The sequence below is a fragment of the Sinocyclocheilus anshuiensis genome, unplaced genomic scaffold (genome assembly GCF_001515605.1).
Source record: "Sinocyclocheilus anshuiensis isolate Anshui unplaced genomic scaffold, SAMN03320099.WGS_v1.1 scaffold224, whole genome shotgun sequence".
Lineage (NCBI taxonomy): Eukaryota > Metazoa > Chordata > Actinopteri > Cypriniformes > Cyprinidae > Sinocyclocheilus > Sinocyclocheilus anshuiensis.
The window spans coordinates 919,841-933,690 of record NW_015558577.1 but is presented as its reverse complement, the minus strand read 5'-3'; the positions used below and the strand labels follow the sequence as shown (position 1 = coordinate 933,690).

The window sequence follows — 13,850 nt, the reverse complement described above, 5'->3', positions numbered from 1 at the left end:
ATGGCTGTACACCGTTTGTTCTGAAAATTGCAAACCTTGTTTTCATTCGTGAGAAAATAATATGGCGTCTACACTGACTAGGGCTACCTCTCCGAAACATTTGCTTTAGAACAACACAAACAGTGCAAAAAAATGTACATTGTAGGAATTTCACTTGTATATGAACACGTGGTAGCAGCAATGAGGATAAATTAACAAATAACAAATAAATTAATTGTTGTCTTCCACCTCGGAAAGAGGACGTTGTGATGAATATAAAATCAACAGATATAAATAGTCTACTATTTACATACATGACACGATACACTCACATGTAGCCTAACTTCTGTAGAAAGTGCATCGTCGTTCCGCCACCTTGCGCCCCTCCAAATGAGCTCAAATTCTCGGCAAGAAATGTGTCACCGTCATGGATGTCGATACTCGATTTCCTTTCTTTGTTTTGCCAGTCTTACTTAGTCCGATGTACATTCCGGGATGTGCCTGCGATTCGTACGCATTGTAATTATTTGCAAGGAGCTTTTCTCTGAACTTGCATTCATCTGTGAACTGCATCTACAATAAAAAAGAACATAGCAATGATTATTTTCATTGACATTTCTCACGAGTCATAACATAGGCTATATCATCGGCATTTTGATTAAATAATAAAGCGACGTTCCTTTACAGCAAGGAATTTTATGGAGCAAACAGAACAAACGGTTTATCATATTTTATAATCTACAGCAAAGAGACAGCTTTGATCTGTCTTCATGATTGTTTTGCAAGGGACAGCCAACGTTGATAGATCCATATTGCTTGGCCTGACTGGTTTAAAATTACATCTATCAGCAAGTTACGCGATTTCTGGGTCATAGAAACGTGTAGGTGTTTTGGGGGTCTTGGTCAGTCTATGTGAAGAAATCGGAGAGGGTAGCAGTATGGTGTTTGGGTGGTCCTCTTTGGCCAGTTCATCTTTACTCTGACTGGGAAGGACAGTAGGTGCATGTGTTGGCTGGCAATGCTAAGAATGGAATGCGTAGTCCGAATGATCTACTGCGCTACCGTTCCTGGGTTTGTCCGTCCCACAATGAAAACACCACTAGTCACTGGAAGCACGCCACAACTGAGTTCAACAATGTAACGCTGTCGGAGACTGTGCGACGGGGAAGGGGAGGTCGGTGGTGAGGCCGTGAGGGATCTCAAGTACAGGGTGATATGTCATCGAGCTCTGATAAGAACATTCACGGGCGGAAACCCATTGTAAATCATTTCATACTCACAGATCCGAAAAGCTTCCCTTTGCTGTTCATGGCCACGAATAGCCCGCTCCGGACGCCAAACAGTGTCACAACTCCCCTCTCCACCGGAGATATCTCAAGAAGACCTGAAACACACAACAAAGAAAATAAATGACCTTGTTTGGCTTATATCTTTAGCCCTGTCTGGCAACTCCCAACCATGACTGCCTTTCTAAAAATTGTACGTGTTTACGCTTAAGTTGCCAGAGCATCCTTTTTGAAGGAAATGACACTTTCCGCCTCTTCAAATTTCCCAAACGTAATATCGCATCTATTCTTTCTCTGTAAACCCACTAATATGTATTTTTAAATTACTTCTGCTTTATTTTAAACCACGTCTTTCCCCAATGATTTGATTGACACGTGTCAGAAAAAGAACATTTCTATGATCAGATCCTTGACCACTTTAGAAGGGTCTAAGGAAAACTTAGTAGGCCTAATAAACTTTGTAACAATATTTCTCATTTAATGATAAAATAACTACTGTTTGTTTAGTCTGTGATGAATGTTGACAAACATAACCAATACTTCTTGGGTTTGTTTTTAGAAACATATGAAGTGCGTCAACACAGATGTTTAGAACGCCTGTTATATATTGCATTTGCCTTGAATTGACATTAGGTTGAAATTCTTAAAGATATGGTCTCAGAAATATTTTGTTTTAGCCTAATGTCAAAAGAAGACATTTTAAATTCCAAAACAATTTAATCTGTAGTTCTTTAGAAAGCCATCTGTACTGGTGTGTAATAGACTGAACATTCTCTAAAGAAGCCTGAAAGTCTGAACCAAAGAATCACTGAAGAACCTTTATTGTTTTAAAGAGTGAAGGGTTAATCTACCGTAAATGATGAGTTTAAAACTTTCAACTTTAGGCTTGGGATTTTGGCCCGGTTCCTGTCCTGCTCTGGTTACGGATACCTGTTGCGTGCGTAACGCAGGATGCCAGATGCTGGTGCACTACCACACCTGATGACTTGATTCGGGAAATGTAAATCGAAGCGCTACAACATGCTTTGCTGATGTTATCAAACATGGCACGATGTTGAATTCGTCTAACTTAAAGTTTTATTACAATTATTTTTACTGAATTACAGCCACTGCGCGTTATTTGTGTTTTTTTATTTTTTTACTTCTGTAAGCTAATTCTTTTTCGTAATTCAATTTCATTTGGGTGACAGTTTCAAATCCAACAGCCGATCCAGCATGCATAAGTACAAATAACAGATGAAACTTACTGTAACGGTTTTCGTTGTGCACGCCGGTAATTCTACCGTCCGGTAATACTTGGAGATGAAAGCCGATGCCAACATTGCAGTAGAGACGTCGCAGTCTTTTAATGCCCGTGAGATAATCATTGTCCCGGCTGATATCTCTTTTTTCCCCGGGGATTCGGGCTAGAGAACGCGAGTAGAGGGTCTCCCAGCGTCGCTCCACGGGTCCGTTCTGCCCACCGGGCAGCGGAGCGCAGCGCACTGAGCTTGTCATAAGTCCTAAGACCAGTATTGGTAATAGGGCCGAATGGACACTCATCCTTCTGAGCGGTACGTGAGCGTTTGAAAGAGTTGAAGACACCAAACTACCGTCTTTCTCTGTTTTTGTGTCGGCAGCCAAAAAGACGCACAAAACGGCTTACTCACAGACAGAGCTACGGTCAACCCTAGTGAGCGGCATGAAGTCGCGCTCAGTGGGTTTCCTCTCAAGACACTACACTTCAGACTGGTGTTCAAGCTGTTTTGTTTTCACACAAAAGTTGGAAAATGTTGACCGTCAGTTCTAGCCTCGCTCAGCCATGCTACTTTTCCCTTGCCGACGATATTTATATCTGCAGCGAAATTACATCACACACTACCTAGTGCATGACGGAGAAGCCTTCTGCGCCACTCTGAGCACACTGAATCCTTATAATGTGCGCACGTCCATGCCGTGGGCAGTGAGACTACTGCGCGCCTGTGTGCGCGCGTGCGAGTGAGGAGGCAAACGTCATAACCGATCCCTTACAATAAAACAACATTCGTTAACTTTGACAGTGCAATGCCGTTGTCCATGGGAATAGTGTCTTTATCAGTCTCAAATCTGCGTCCGAATGACTTTCAACGCAAGTCATTCTTAGAAGCTGTTAATGGTCATCTTTGCTTTGATGCGCCTATTATAAATAATTAAATTTTTCTTAACTACCTTCAATAATATAAGAATGTGTTATAAAGTGACAAATGATGGTAGCCTGCTAGATGGTAGCCTACTACTAGCAACTATAGGCTATCTCTTTTCGCAACAGTTTATTTGGCGGCAGGTGGAAAGTGCCATAGCTTTTTGTCGTTACTGAAAAGTATTTTTAAGATATAATCTTTCATATAAAATACGTGGAATTAAGCTTAGTGTAGGATATGCGCTTTGCAAACCCCCTCAACAATGTATATATTGTTGAGTCTTTGTGTAGGCTTCCTTTATAATCGGACAGAAATAAAATCATTTATGTATGAGAGGATGTATCGGAAATCGCAACGTTAACAGACTGCAGTGTTAGGTAGGAGACCGTTCTATAACTGAACAATAACAGGAAAAAAACAAAAGTCGAATTCGAACGAATTGCAAATACAAATTCAAGAAAAAGCGGCCCTGTTCCGCGAAAGAACAATGCTGTGGAAAACGAAAATAAGGAAATGGTATGCGTAATGACATAAATTGTTATGAAAATGACACACAGACGTGGATGTGCAAACATAATTGCTGAATTCTGTAAAGGAGCTTTTGCACATCCCTCTGACAGCGTAAAGACTGCTAGATAATTCAGCCTGACAATGCTGTAGCTGACCTCTTACGAGTGTCTAGTTGTGAATGTTGTGCGTCAGAGCATTGTGGGGGAGAGCGTGTAAACCGCTGGACGCATCACACTGTGAGTCAAGCTTTCTCAGCGGCCCCGCGCTCCCTGCTGCTAGTGTAGAGGATGAGACGTAAAACGGAAAGACCATGGGGGATGGTCAAAACACTTATCAACATAAAAGTAAGACACCTACTTGAAACCTCAAAAGATTGTAATTTGCGTTACTATTGATAGAGGCTTTCGTAAGGATAGCCTAGTACGTGAAAATAATTCCGCCCGGAATGAACACCTCTTTAACGCACCGACTGCTCGGGCTGAATGAATACCCGAGGGTGTATTTACTATATTGGAGCAAATTACGCAGAGGGTTTAATTACACATCCGTTTATAGGAGAAGGACTCTTTTATGTTCTGTTGTTTATGTTCTGTTGTTTACAAACAAACAAGTTCCTCTTCAAGGTAAATTTGCGTGTTCACGATACAGTGGCGTACAAAAGTATTTGGATACTTTTGCTATAAGTGAATATGTTCGCGTTACATAAAATAGCAAAACAAAAATAAGTTTACATTTCAAATAATTAAACAATTTTTATGTTTAAAATTAAGACAGGTGTTTGATAATTTGATACACTACCTGTGGTTACTCTGTTAGAACTTACTTACTTCATGTATTCTCAAAAATCCTCTTTGCAGTAGGCTACTTGGTTCGAAATATTTAACTCTGGCTACTTGGTTCGAAATATTTAACTCTAAAATCATTTATTTGCAGATATTTTGTTATTTAGCTTTAGGTGTGTCCAAGAATGTCTAAATACATTTTAGGGGCTCTATACCTAGGCCTATTTATAATTTTTATTTAATTTTTAACTATTTTATTTTAATGTTATTTTATTTATTTATTTTTACACATTTTTACTTTGATGCACATTATTTCTGCATAAAATGAACAATATTAGGAATAAACTATAATGAAAGGAAAAAAAAACACAAATGTACACTCAAATGTATTTGTTAGTAGATGTAAGTGGTAAAATGCCCAAAACTTAAAGGCCTATTTATAATTTTTATTTAATTTTTAACTATTTTATTTTAATATTATTTTATTTATTTGTTTTCATTTATTTAGTTTTACACATTTTGACTTGATGCACATTATTTCTGCATAAAATTAACAATATTAGGAATAAACTATAATGAAAGAAAAAAAAAACAAATGTACACTCAAATGTATTTGTTAGTAGATGTAAGTGGTAAAATGCCCAAAACTTAAAGGCCTATTTATAATTTTTATTTAATTTTTAACTATTTTATTTTAATATTATTTTATTTATTTGTTTTCATTTATTTATTTTTACACATTTTGACTTTGATGCACATTATTTCTGCATAAAATTAACAATATTAGGAATAAAGTATAATGAAAGAAAAACAAAAAACAAATGTACACTCAAATGTATTTGTTAGTAGATGTAAGTGGTGAAATGCCCAAAACTTAAAGGCCTATTTATAATTTTTATTTAATTTAACTATTTTAGTTTAATATTATTTTATTTATTTGTTTTCATTTATTTAGTTTTACACATTTTGACTTTGATGCACATTATTTCTGCATAAATTAACAATATTAGGAATAAACTATAATGAAAGAAAAAAACAAAAACAAATGTACACTCAAATGTATTTGTTAGTAGATGTAAGTGGTGAAATGTCCAAAACTTCATTAATTAAACAAGGTAGGCCTGTTGATTTAAAAGTATATGGGCCGATATCTGGGACTGATTTGTTTATACAAATCATCATGGCAAACAAACAAAAAGTTCCCTCACCATAACTCTTGCTTGCCCCGCCTTTGTTTCGCATGACAACGTTTCCTCCAGACAGAGCACTCTCATCTCTTAACTTCAAAAAGGAGAGCTGAATACCTTCTAGACACAGAGCCTGTTACCCAAATTGCTTAACCTGTATCTAGGCGATCCCATCCGAGCTCTGACGGTTCACTAAATGTTGCTTGCTGATGGGGGTCTTCTGCACACAGGAATGGGTCGTTTGTCAAGCGGTTCATTTGATCTAAGCATGTGTGGCTGGTTTTATATACATGTTGGCGGCCCAGACACTGATCAAACAGACTTGTTTGACCCATTTAGATACCCAAATCGAAAAGGCGTGTGATGCTTTACAGCCACTGCTGAATTATAATGACAAAAACTCAAACGGTCTTTACAAGTGTTTATATTTAGACCCACACACCATGCACGCTTTCATAATTTAGTCTGCTGCTCACCGATAATGAACGCTTTATATAAATGAAAGTCATTGTGTTACTTTTTAAACCGAGTGCTTGCCGTTGATACAGAACTAGCAACAAACAAATGATACACATTTCAACTAGTCTAGTCTCTTACAAGCTGTAGCCCTATCAACTTTCTGAATGCAAGCAGAGGAATGAAGTGAATTTAATAATAACAGGGCGCTCAGCCGCTCTCCATGGTGCTGCAGTCGCGCTCAACCGCTTCAGATCCGCCTCTCAAATGTGTGTGGAAATGAGACGATTTTGTTCAGTCAAACAGTTGAACAAGTTTGGGGTTAAAACAAAGAGATCGTTTTTAGATTATTATTTTTTTTTAATAATAGTGGCGTGAGAAACTGACTTGTGCTGTTTGTAATATGTGAGATGAATTAGTTGCAGTGCTCTAGGATTTGATCAATCGAACACAACTAGTTTAACTGTGAGTTCTCACAGTAATACAGTGTTATTATTATAGTGTGCTGGATTTACTGGGTAAGTGTTTAGAGGGCCTGTAACTCCTCTAATATCTCTTCAAAAGTGAATCACTTTTACCGCTCTTTAATTGCAGCACACCTACAAAAAAAACTAATTGCCAAGCCTATATCAACCATAGAAGTGACAACCCGCCCTTCAAATTCTACATTTATTGCGAGGACAACATTAGCAAACCTTTGATAACGTTCTGTGATTGCACAGAAACTGGACAGAAGTCAGTGCTTCCCTCTATAGGACACTTTTGGAAACACAGTGACAGAAGAATTTGCTAACTTAGACTGCTGAGATGTTGGAGTGCATTAACCTTCCTGACATCGTGTTAGTGTGACTAATTCAAATAGGATTTATTTTGCCCAGACATTTAGGCCTAGGCTACTGTAAAGTTTACAAATAGCTTTATTGAATAAAGACAGAACAGTTTGCTGTGTGTTAGTGGAATTTAGTTGCACTGCTTTTAAAGCCTGTGCTTGTATCTCAAACATTTTATTTGAGCAGAGCATTTTCTTTGCCTCATATGTAACCTATTATAATGGTATTTGTAGTAATATTCCAGAAGAATACCCTAGTCTAAAATATGAAGCATTTTACAGCTTAACACTCAGTCGATTCTGTGTCATTTTATCTAATAACCTAATAGCATTAATAAATGTATCACTTAAAAAAACAGTCAAGCTGGAAGCAATATGGTGTGATGTTAGTGCAGAGGTCAGCAACTCTACAAGGTCCACAAAGATGGCCAGTAGGAACTGTCTGTACGAACAAAGACCCCTCAGGCTCCGCTGGGTCAATACTTGAGGACTTCCTGACGATACCAATTAGATGGGCACGAGGAGCAGCCCTTTGAGGCCCTTGGCCGGAGAAGAATGAGACTGAATCGCAGTGATTTTAATTGGAGCGGTTTTCACTGTAGTGCACGGCTTTAAGTGATTTCTGAGAAAGCACTCGTGGGGTAATTTAATTATCAGTAGATTTCAAAAATATTACAGTCATTTTGGAAATAATATTTATTTATTTATTCATTCATTCATTCTTTTTTTAGCACTTGTACACTTTCTGTTCTCATTCGAAATTACACGTGAGGTGTAATCTCAACATGACCCGACAGCCCGATCTTATGGCCTTATGTTTTTTTTTTTTATTATTATTATTTTTATTTATTTTTTGGCAGCAGGGTTAATGAGCGCTTATATGCCCTCGACATGGCGGCAGACGTGTCATTGTTGAAGGCAGGTCATCAGAAGTCGCTCTATCGGGACGCTGAACCTTAACCCCTGGGTCTCTGTTTACTTGTTATATGCCACTGAACTAAAAGGGGCGTCGTGTGCCTGAATAGGTAGTTAGAGCTACGACCAAAGAGCATGAAAAACTTTGCACACAGGTTCAGCGAATTTTGTTGGACAGAATGAGTTTTGTAATTCCAGGGGCTTCAAATATTTTTGTAACCCATTTTTTTGAATCGCAAGGTCTTCTGGCCCTCAGATTTATTTTTAGATTTAATCATTTTTATTAGTTCATTTTTCTGTATTCTTGAGTTGGCTGTAAACAGTGATCAGTTAGATCAGTGATGCACAAATAAAAAGTGCAATTGTGCTTTTTTTTTTTTTTAGTGTAAAACAGTGTAAAAGGTTGTTAATGGAAGTTTTGATTTCAGAATTTTTAATGATATCAGACTTCATACAACTGTTTTTGGATCCAAATGCATACCTTTATTTTTAGAAGAATACATCTGAATAATGTTACCAATAATTTTGAGAGCAAACCACTTATTTGTATTATCTGTGATAAGTATTGTAAAGCTGGTGCTATCGTTATTTTCATTGGCCAGAGGGAAGAAAGCACTCCTCGGTTTCTGATTAATATGGTGAATATGATATTTGACGTCGAGGAAAGCTTTGATCTCGCCTCCCATGTATTTATGTATATATGAATGGGTATGTGAAAAATAAGCTATCAGGATGGCAAGACAAAGGTTCATTCAAACAGTTCCATTTATCTCGAGTCCGGCATTCCTGTTAAGTAATATTAGAGTTTGGCATTCATAACAAACTATACAACGCGTTACACTTTCTAAGACATATTTTTTCATCGGGGATTGCCTTGTTTCTCAGATCACAGGCTCTCGTCGTTTAGAAAAAGGAAGAAGAATATCTCAAGCGGCACGGCTTCCCAGGTTCCCCCAGAGATATGCCATTGTGACCGCCAGGAAGCTCTCGAAGCTGCGAAGTATAGAATAACACGTCTTTTTTTCTCCTATAGATTTCAAAAGCACAGATCTCTGTTCTTGCAAGTAGCCGCTCTTCATGCGAAACACAGGCTGTTACGGTAAGTACGTTTTAAAATTAAAAAAAAAAGTATTTTATGTGAGTATATTTTACAAAGTGGTTGTGTTTTGCTTTTCTCCCATCGATTTTTTTTTTCTTCTTCTTCTTCTAGATGATGTCACTTGAGGCAGTTAAGGAGAAAGGGGGGATGGTCCCAAGAGGGAGTCCCTTTTTGCTGGACCGCTGAGAGACTTCAATACCTGTGCGATCACTATCACAGTTGCGGTGAATATATCTGCAGACATTGCCATTAATTTAGCTGTCAAAGTTTTAATTAAGCTCCACATAATATGTATTATGTAGGCTATTCTAGAAACAGAGAATGCATGTAAGGTGGGAACGAAATAAAAGATCATTGATCATTCACTCTAGTCTTTTGTCCAAAATGCCACTGTATCATGTATGCTTAGCAATAAAACAAAAAATGTGTATTTTCATATAATTTATTGGTGACATTCCTCCAGATGTTTAGCTTTCAGTGTCAAACAATGCCGTTTTAATGCATTACTCAGCTTACAGTGTTCAATACATTTGACATTTATCAAAACTATGCTTCAGAGCTGATGTCATTACATGTATTTAGACTCAAATGTGTATTAAGAAATAGGAAACTGAAGAGTCTACTCTTACGGGATTGTTCAATTGTTCAACGATAACAGTGTTATTCTAACAATGCAACTATTCATCTCTTCTGAAGAAAATCTTTGATATTTGGAAGTGTAGAAACTATGTCATCAATAACTTAAAAACATATAAACAAAATAAATATGTATTACATTAGTAATATACAAAGTACTCCTGATTGCAGTTTAAGAACAGTAGCCTATCACATGTAAGTTAAAAAGCATCTGTTTTATGTGTATGGATCTTTGTTTTCTACTTTATACTTCAAAAAGGAAAAAGTGCTTGTCTGTACACCACCTATAAAAGCCGTAGTCCAATACATAACACATCATTGGCATTGTCAAGCACTTGTACAACATCCTAATTCATGATTACAAACATTTACTCTATGTTATCTTGCTCACATAAAACATAAATGACTGTACAGCTATGTACAATAATTACACGTCTTTCCCTGGTGAAAAAAACGTACAGTTCCATACTTAAAGTGCTCTATTTTTGCACACTATTTTTCTACTTAATATACTAAAAATTAGTATAAAAATATACTTAGGATAATCTTAAGAACATCTAGTGTACTCAATTTTGAGACGTCATGAATATGAACTAAAATGTGCTAAAAATGTATTTAGGTACCACTTGAAGCCATCTTTTTATACAAAGGTGGGTTCAAGTGGTAACTAAATACATTTTTTAATACAGAGACAGTATGTTAAAAGCACATTTTAGTTCATATTCATGGTGTCTCAAAATAGCACAGTTGAGTACACTTAGAAGATTATCTTAAGAAGTACTAAAGAATCATTTTTAGTATATTAAGTACAAAATTAGTGCGCGAAAATAGAGCACTTTAAGTACATTATGGAAGTGTACTTTTTTTTCACCTGGGTTAGCAGAAAAGACTTCAAAAAGTGTGAACATGAAAAAACAACGCAAAAGACAAAACTTTCAGTAGTGTTAAATTTGGTCACATGAACCTATCTGGACTGTCTTTGTGTTTCGGATGCAAAAACAAAGCAAAAGGATGTTTCATAATTCCCCAAAAGGTTTTTTTTTGGGGGGGGTTTTCCCCAACATCATCCTTTCTCGAGAAAATTGTTCCATGTGACTCCTTTGGTCTGTTGGACTCTCAGTGGCTTTGGATCTTTTCTCCATCTGTGTCAAGAGAGTGTTAAATGTCAGCCCTTCTGCTGTGGCCCTTGGAGCCCCTGTGTCGTCGTCTTCTGCGTTCTGCCCGACCCACAGGGGCTCTGTGAGAGCCGGCCTGGTGCCGCTGGCTCTCTCTGAGCTTGCGCACCATCTCATGGTCCTTGTTGCCCAGAACACGGGGCAGGAAGAGGGAAGCTTTGTCTGTGCTCCGTGTCTTAAAGCCCCTCCTGGGCCGGCCCTTCCCATTGATGGACACGTACCACTGCCTCGTAGAACTGGCACGCCGCTTGCCGCCCCCTGCCCCGGACCCTGTTGATGGAGGCTGGGTGGTAGCATGGTGCCTTGATGCATAGGTGTTGTAGCCTAGCTCGTGAATGCGCTCCAGAAACTCACACTCTCGGTTGAAGACTTCCTGGAAGGGTTGAAAAAAATCGTATTACTTTATTTTGACATTCATAACTGGACCTGGAACAAGATGCGCCCTCAAAAACTTTAGATATTTCTTCAACAAGTCATCTCCATTTTGTAGAAAAGTCAACATTTAAACTGATCCAAAAGCTGCACAATTGAATTCTCAGCATCTCAAACGCAAAAGTAAGAACCTCGTATGTGGTTATCACTCTCTGCTGACCAGAAATTTCAGTGACAAGGTCCCCAGTGAGGGAAACAAAACTCAATAATCAAACTCTCAGTAATCTAGCAGCATGTAGGCATACTCGTTCCGCATGAAAAACACCACCATGTGGCCATAGCCTCAAATAGCCCTTCTTGTTATCTGATCCCACAGCTAGCGAATTTCAGCTATTTGATTTTCCGACGTGACGTAACACTTACTGAAGCATACAGACGTCCTTTCTCATTCATAGCCAGGTATCTTCCAGAAAACAGGCCTTTTATCGCCACAACACCGACATCCACAGCTGTGATCTCGAGTATACCTAGAAAAAGAGCGGAGCAGTTATTGCGCATGCTAGAAATGGGGAAAGTCATTTACAATAGCTTTTCAAATAGCATAAAAATGTGTAGGATTCGATACAAGGTCAGTCGAGGTCGTTCATCAGTTTTCACAAACCTGTCATGATTTCGCTAATGTTTGAAGGTGTAATTTTATTCAGTTAACGATTAGTTGTATTATTAATTAATGATTATAGAAGTGTTATTATACTATACATTAAATAGTTACGTTTATTTACTGTAATATTAATTAATATAAAAGTATTTTATATAAATAAAAATAATTGATTGATGTCTTTAACTTAATTAGGCTAAACCACTTGCTTTAAACTTACAATCTCACCCACGTTTAATATTAAATAATTTAGAGTGTGTGTTGTTCAGTCGGATTAATTGTAAATATTGTGGTATATGCCGTTTTAAATGTTGTTTTATTTCTACATAAGTTTTTCGTTGATTAAGTCACAGTCTACACAACATACGCTGTCGGGTTAGATATACAGACACTAAACGCCTCTTAAAGAGGATGTTTATTCATCCCTTTTTTCCACTGATTAATGGCTCTCCTAATTCTTCTGTTTCGAATAATCATCCTTTTACGTTGGATAAACACATCCGTTGTCTAAGTCATTATGTTAAACTGTCTGTTGAATCCTGTTTTCGTATGGTAATTTTCCATGGGCACTCGGATTTGACAAATTGGAAAACTAAGACAGATAAACGAATGCTGTAATTTAAAGAACGACGATTTAAGATTGCAATGTAGGCTACGCAATTTGACAGGGAATTGTCTTTACGATGTAAGTTATACAATCAAAGTAATTTGAAATGTATCTCACAAAATAATGCAATACAGTTGCTTTATTTTCAAGACGAAATTTTTAGCTTACAAGTTGTGCAGTCCGCAAAAGTGCTCTCATCATTACTTTAATCTTCATTTAACTGTGGTAAGAACGCTGATTTAAATGTTTTATATTCGTCAACTTAACATAAGCCGGGCAGGGTGAGTTATTGTTCGATGTTAATTATTTAATGCGCAAAGGCGCCTCCCGAATACTGTCAGCGCACAATGTTTTCCAATGTAGGATTTGCGCAATTACGCAAGCTTCATACCGCACAGAAATTGACATTCACAAATATGAAAAGCGAGAAGGGTTTACTCACTGAAAGGATTGTTTTCATCAAGAGATCCGTCTATTTTCCCGTTCGGGTGAATTTGCAAATGATATTTTGTGGCGCAGTAAAGTTTCCTGCGTCTTGGAGCTCCCCCGAGGTGCTCGTAAACCCCGCCGCGTCCACCAGCATCTCGCCGCTGCCTTGGGTCACACACCTGGCCCCTGGCACAAGGTGCCCTTGGGGTCCTGGTCAGCCTCGGAGCCAGAGATTCCTGTAAACTCGAATCCAAGGAGCTCAGTAACAACAAGAGCAGAATTATAACCATTGTGGCATGGCGGGATGTCGGCAAAATCTCGCTGGAATAGAAAGAGCTGGCACACGGGGTCCCATCAAAGAAGTATCATTAGTCAGTGATCCAGTCAACTGAATATTAAAATCAAAACGTGCTGTATCCTTCTGTCCCCTCTTTAAAATGTCGCGGTCATCTGTTAGAGCCGGCTTGATGGCAACAGCATGGGTTCGCCTCGTTGGTGCTCATGGGTTCCACTCTGCTCTCCAAGCAGACTGTATCTGACCGAGGAGGAGAAAACAGCCAGTCGGTTTCACAGGGAGCCTATCGTGAGATTTCGCTGATCGACAGTGTGCACAGAAATAAAAGAGCCCTCCTGCAACAATAGCCCGAACCCCGACCAATTGATACAAAGGAAAAGGGGAGGCAAGGTATCAGTCTTGTGTGAACCAAGAGGTTGCAGCGTGGATAAAATTACACAGCACTACACACGGTGGCTTACAGCGGAAAACCGCAT

General features: G+C 38.2%; 2 protein-coding genes across 2 annotated transcripts; both read right to left on the bottom strand.

The window, feature by feature from the left end:
* Window positions 1-375: 375 nt before the first annotated feature.
* Window positions 376-2,807, bottom strand: LOC107679733 (fibroblast growth factor 4B-like). The gene is made up of 3 exons (XM_016475374.1): window positions 2,513-2,807; window positions 1,260-1,363; window positions 376-552 (listed from the first exon to the last, which is right to left on the bottom strand). Exons 1-3 carry the CDS (start codon window positions 2,805-2,807, stop codon window positions 376-378), a joined length of 576 nt encoding a protein of 191 aa, XP_016330860.1.
* Window positions 2,808-10,992: 8,185 nt separating this feature from the next.
* LOC107679713 (fibroblast growth factor 3-like) lies at window positions 10,993-13,369 on the bottom strand. Its single transcript, XM_016475342.1, has 3 exons — window positions 13,093-13,369; window positions 11,809-11,912; window positions 10,993-11,386 (listed from the first exon to the last, which is right to left on the bottom strand). The coding sequence occupies exons 1-3, from the start codon at window positions 13,367-13,369 to the stop codon at window positions 10,997-10,999; spliced, it is 771 nt and encodes a 256-aa protein (XP_016330828.1). The 3' UTR covers window positions 10,993-10,996.
* Window positions 13,370-13,850: the final 481 nt, after the last annotated feature.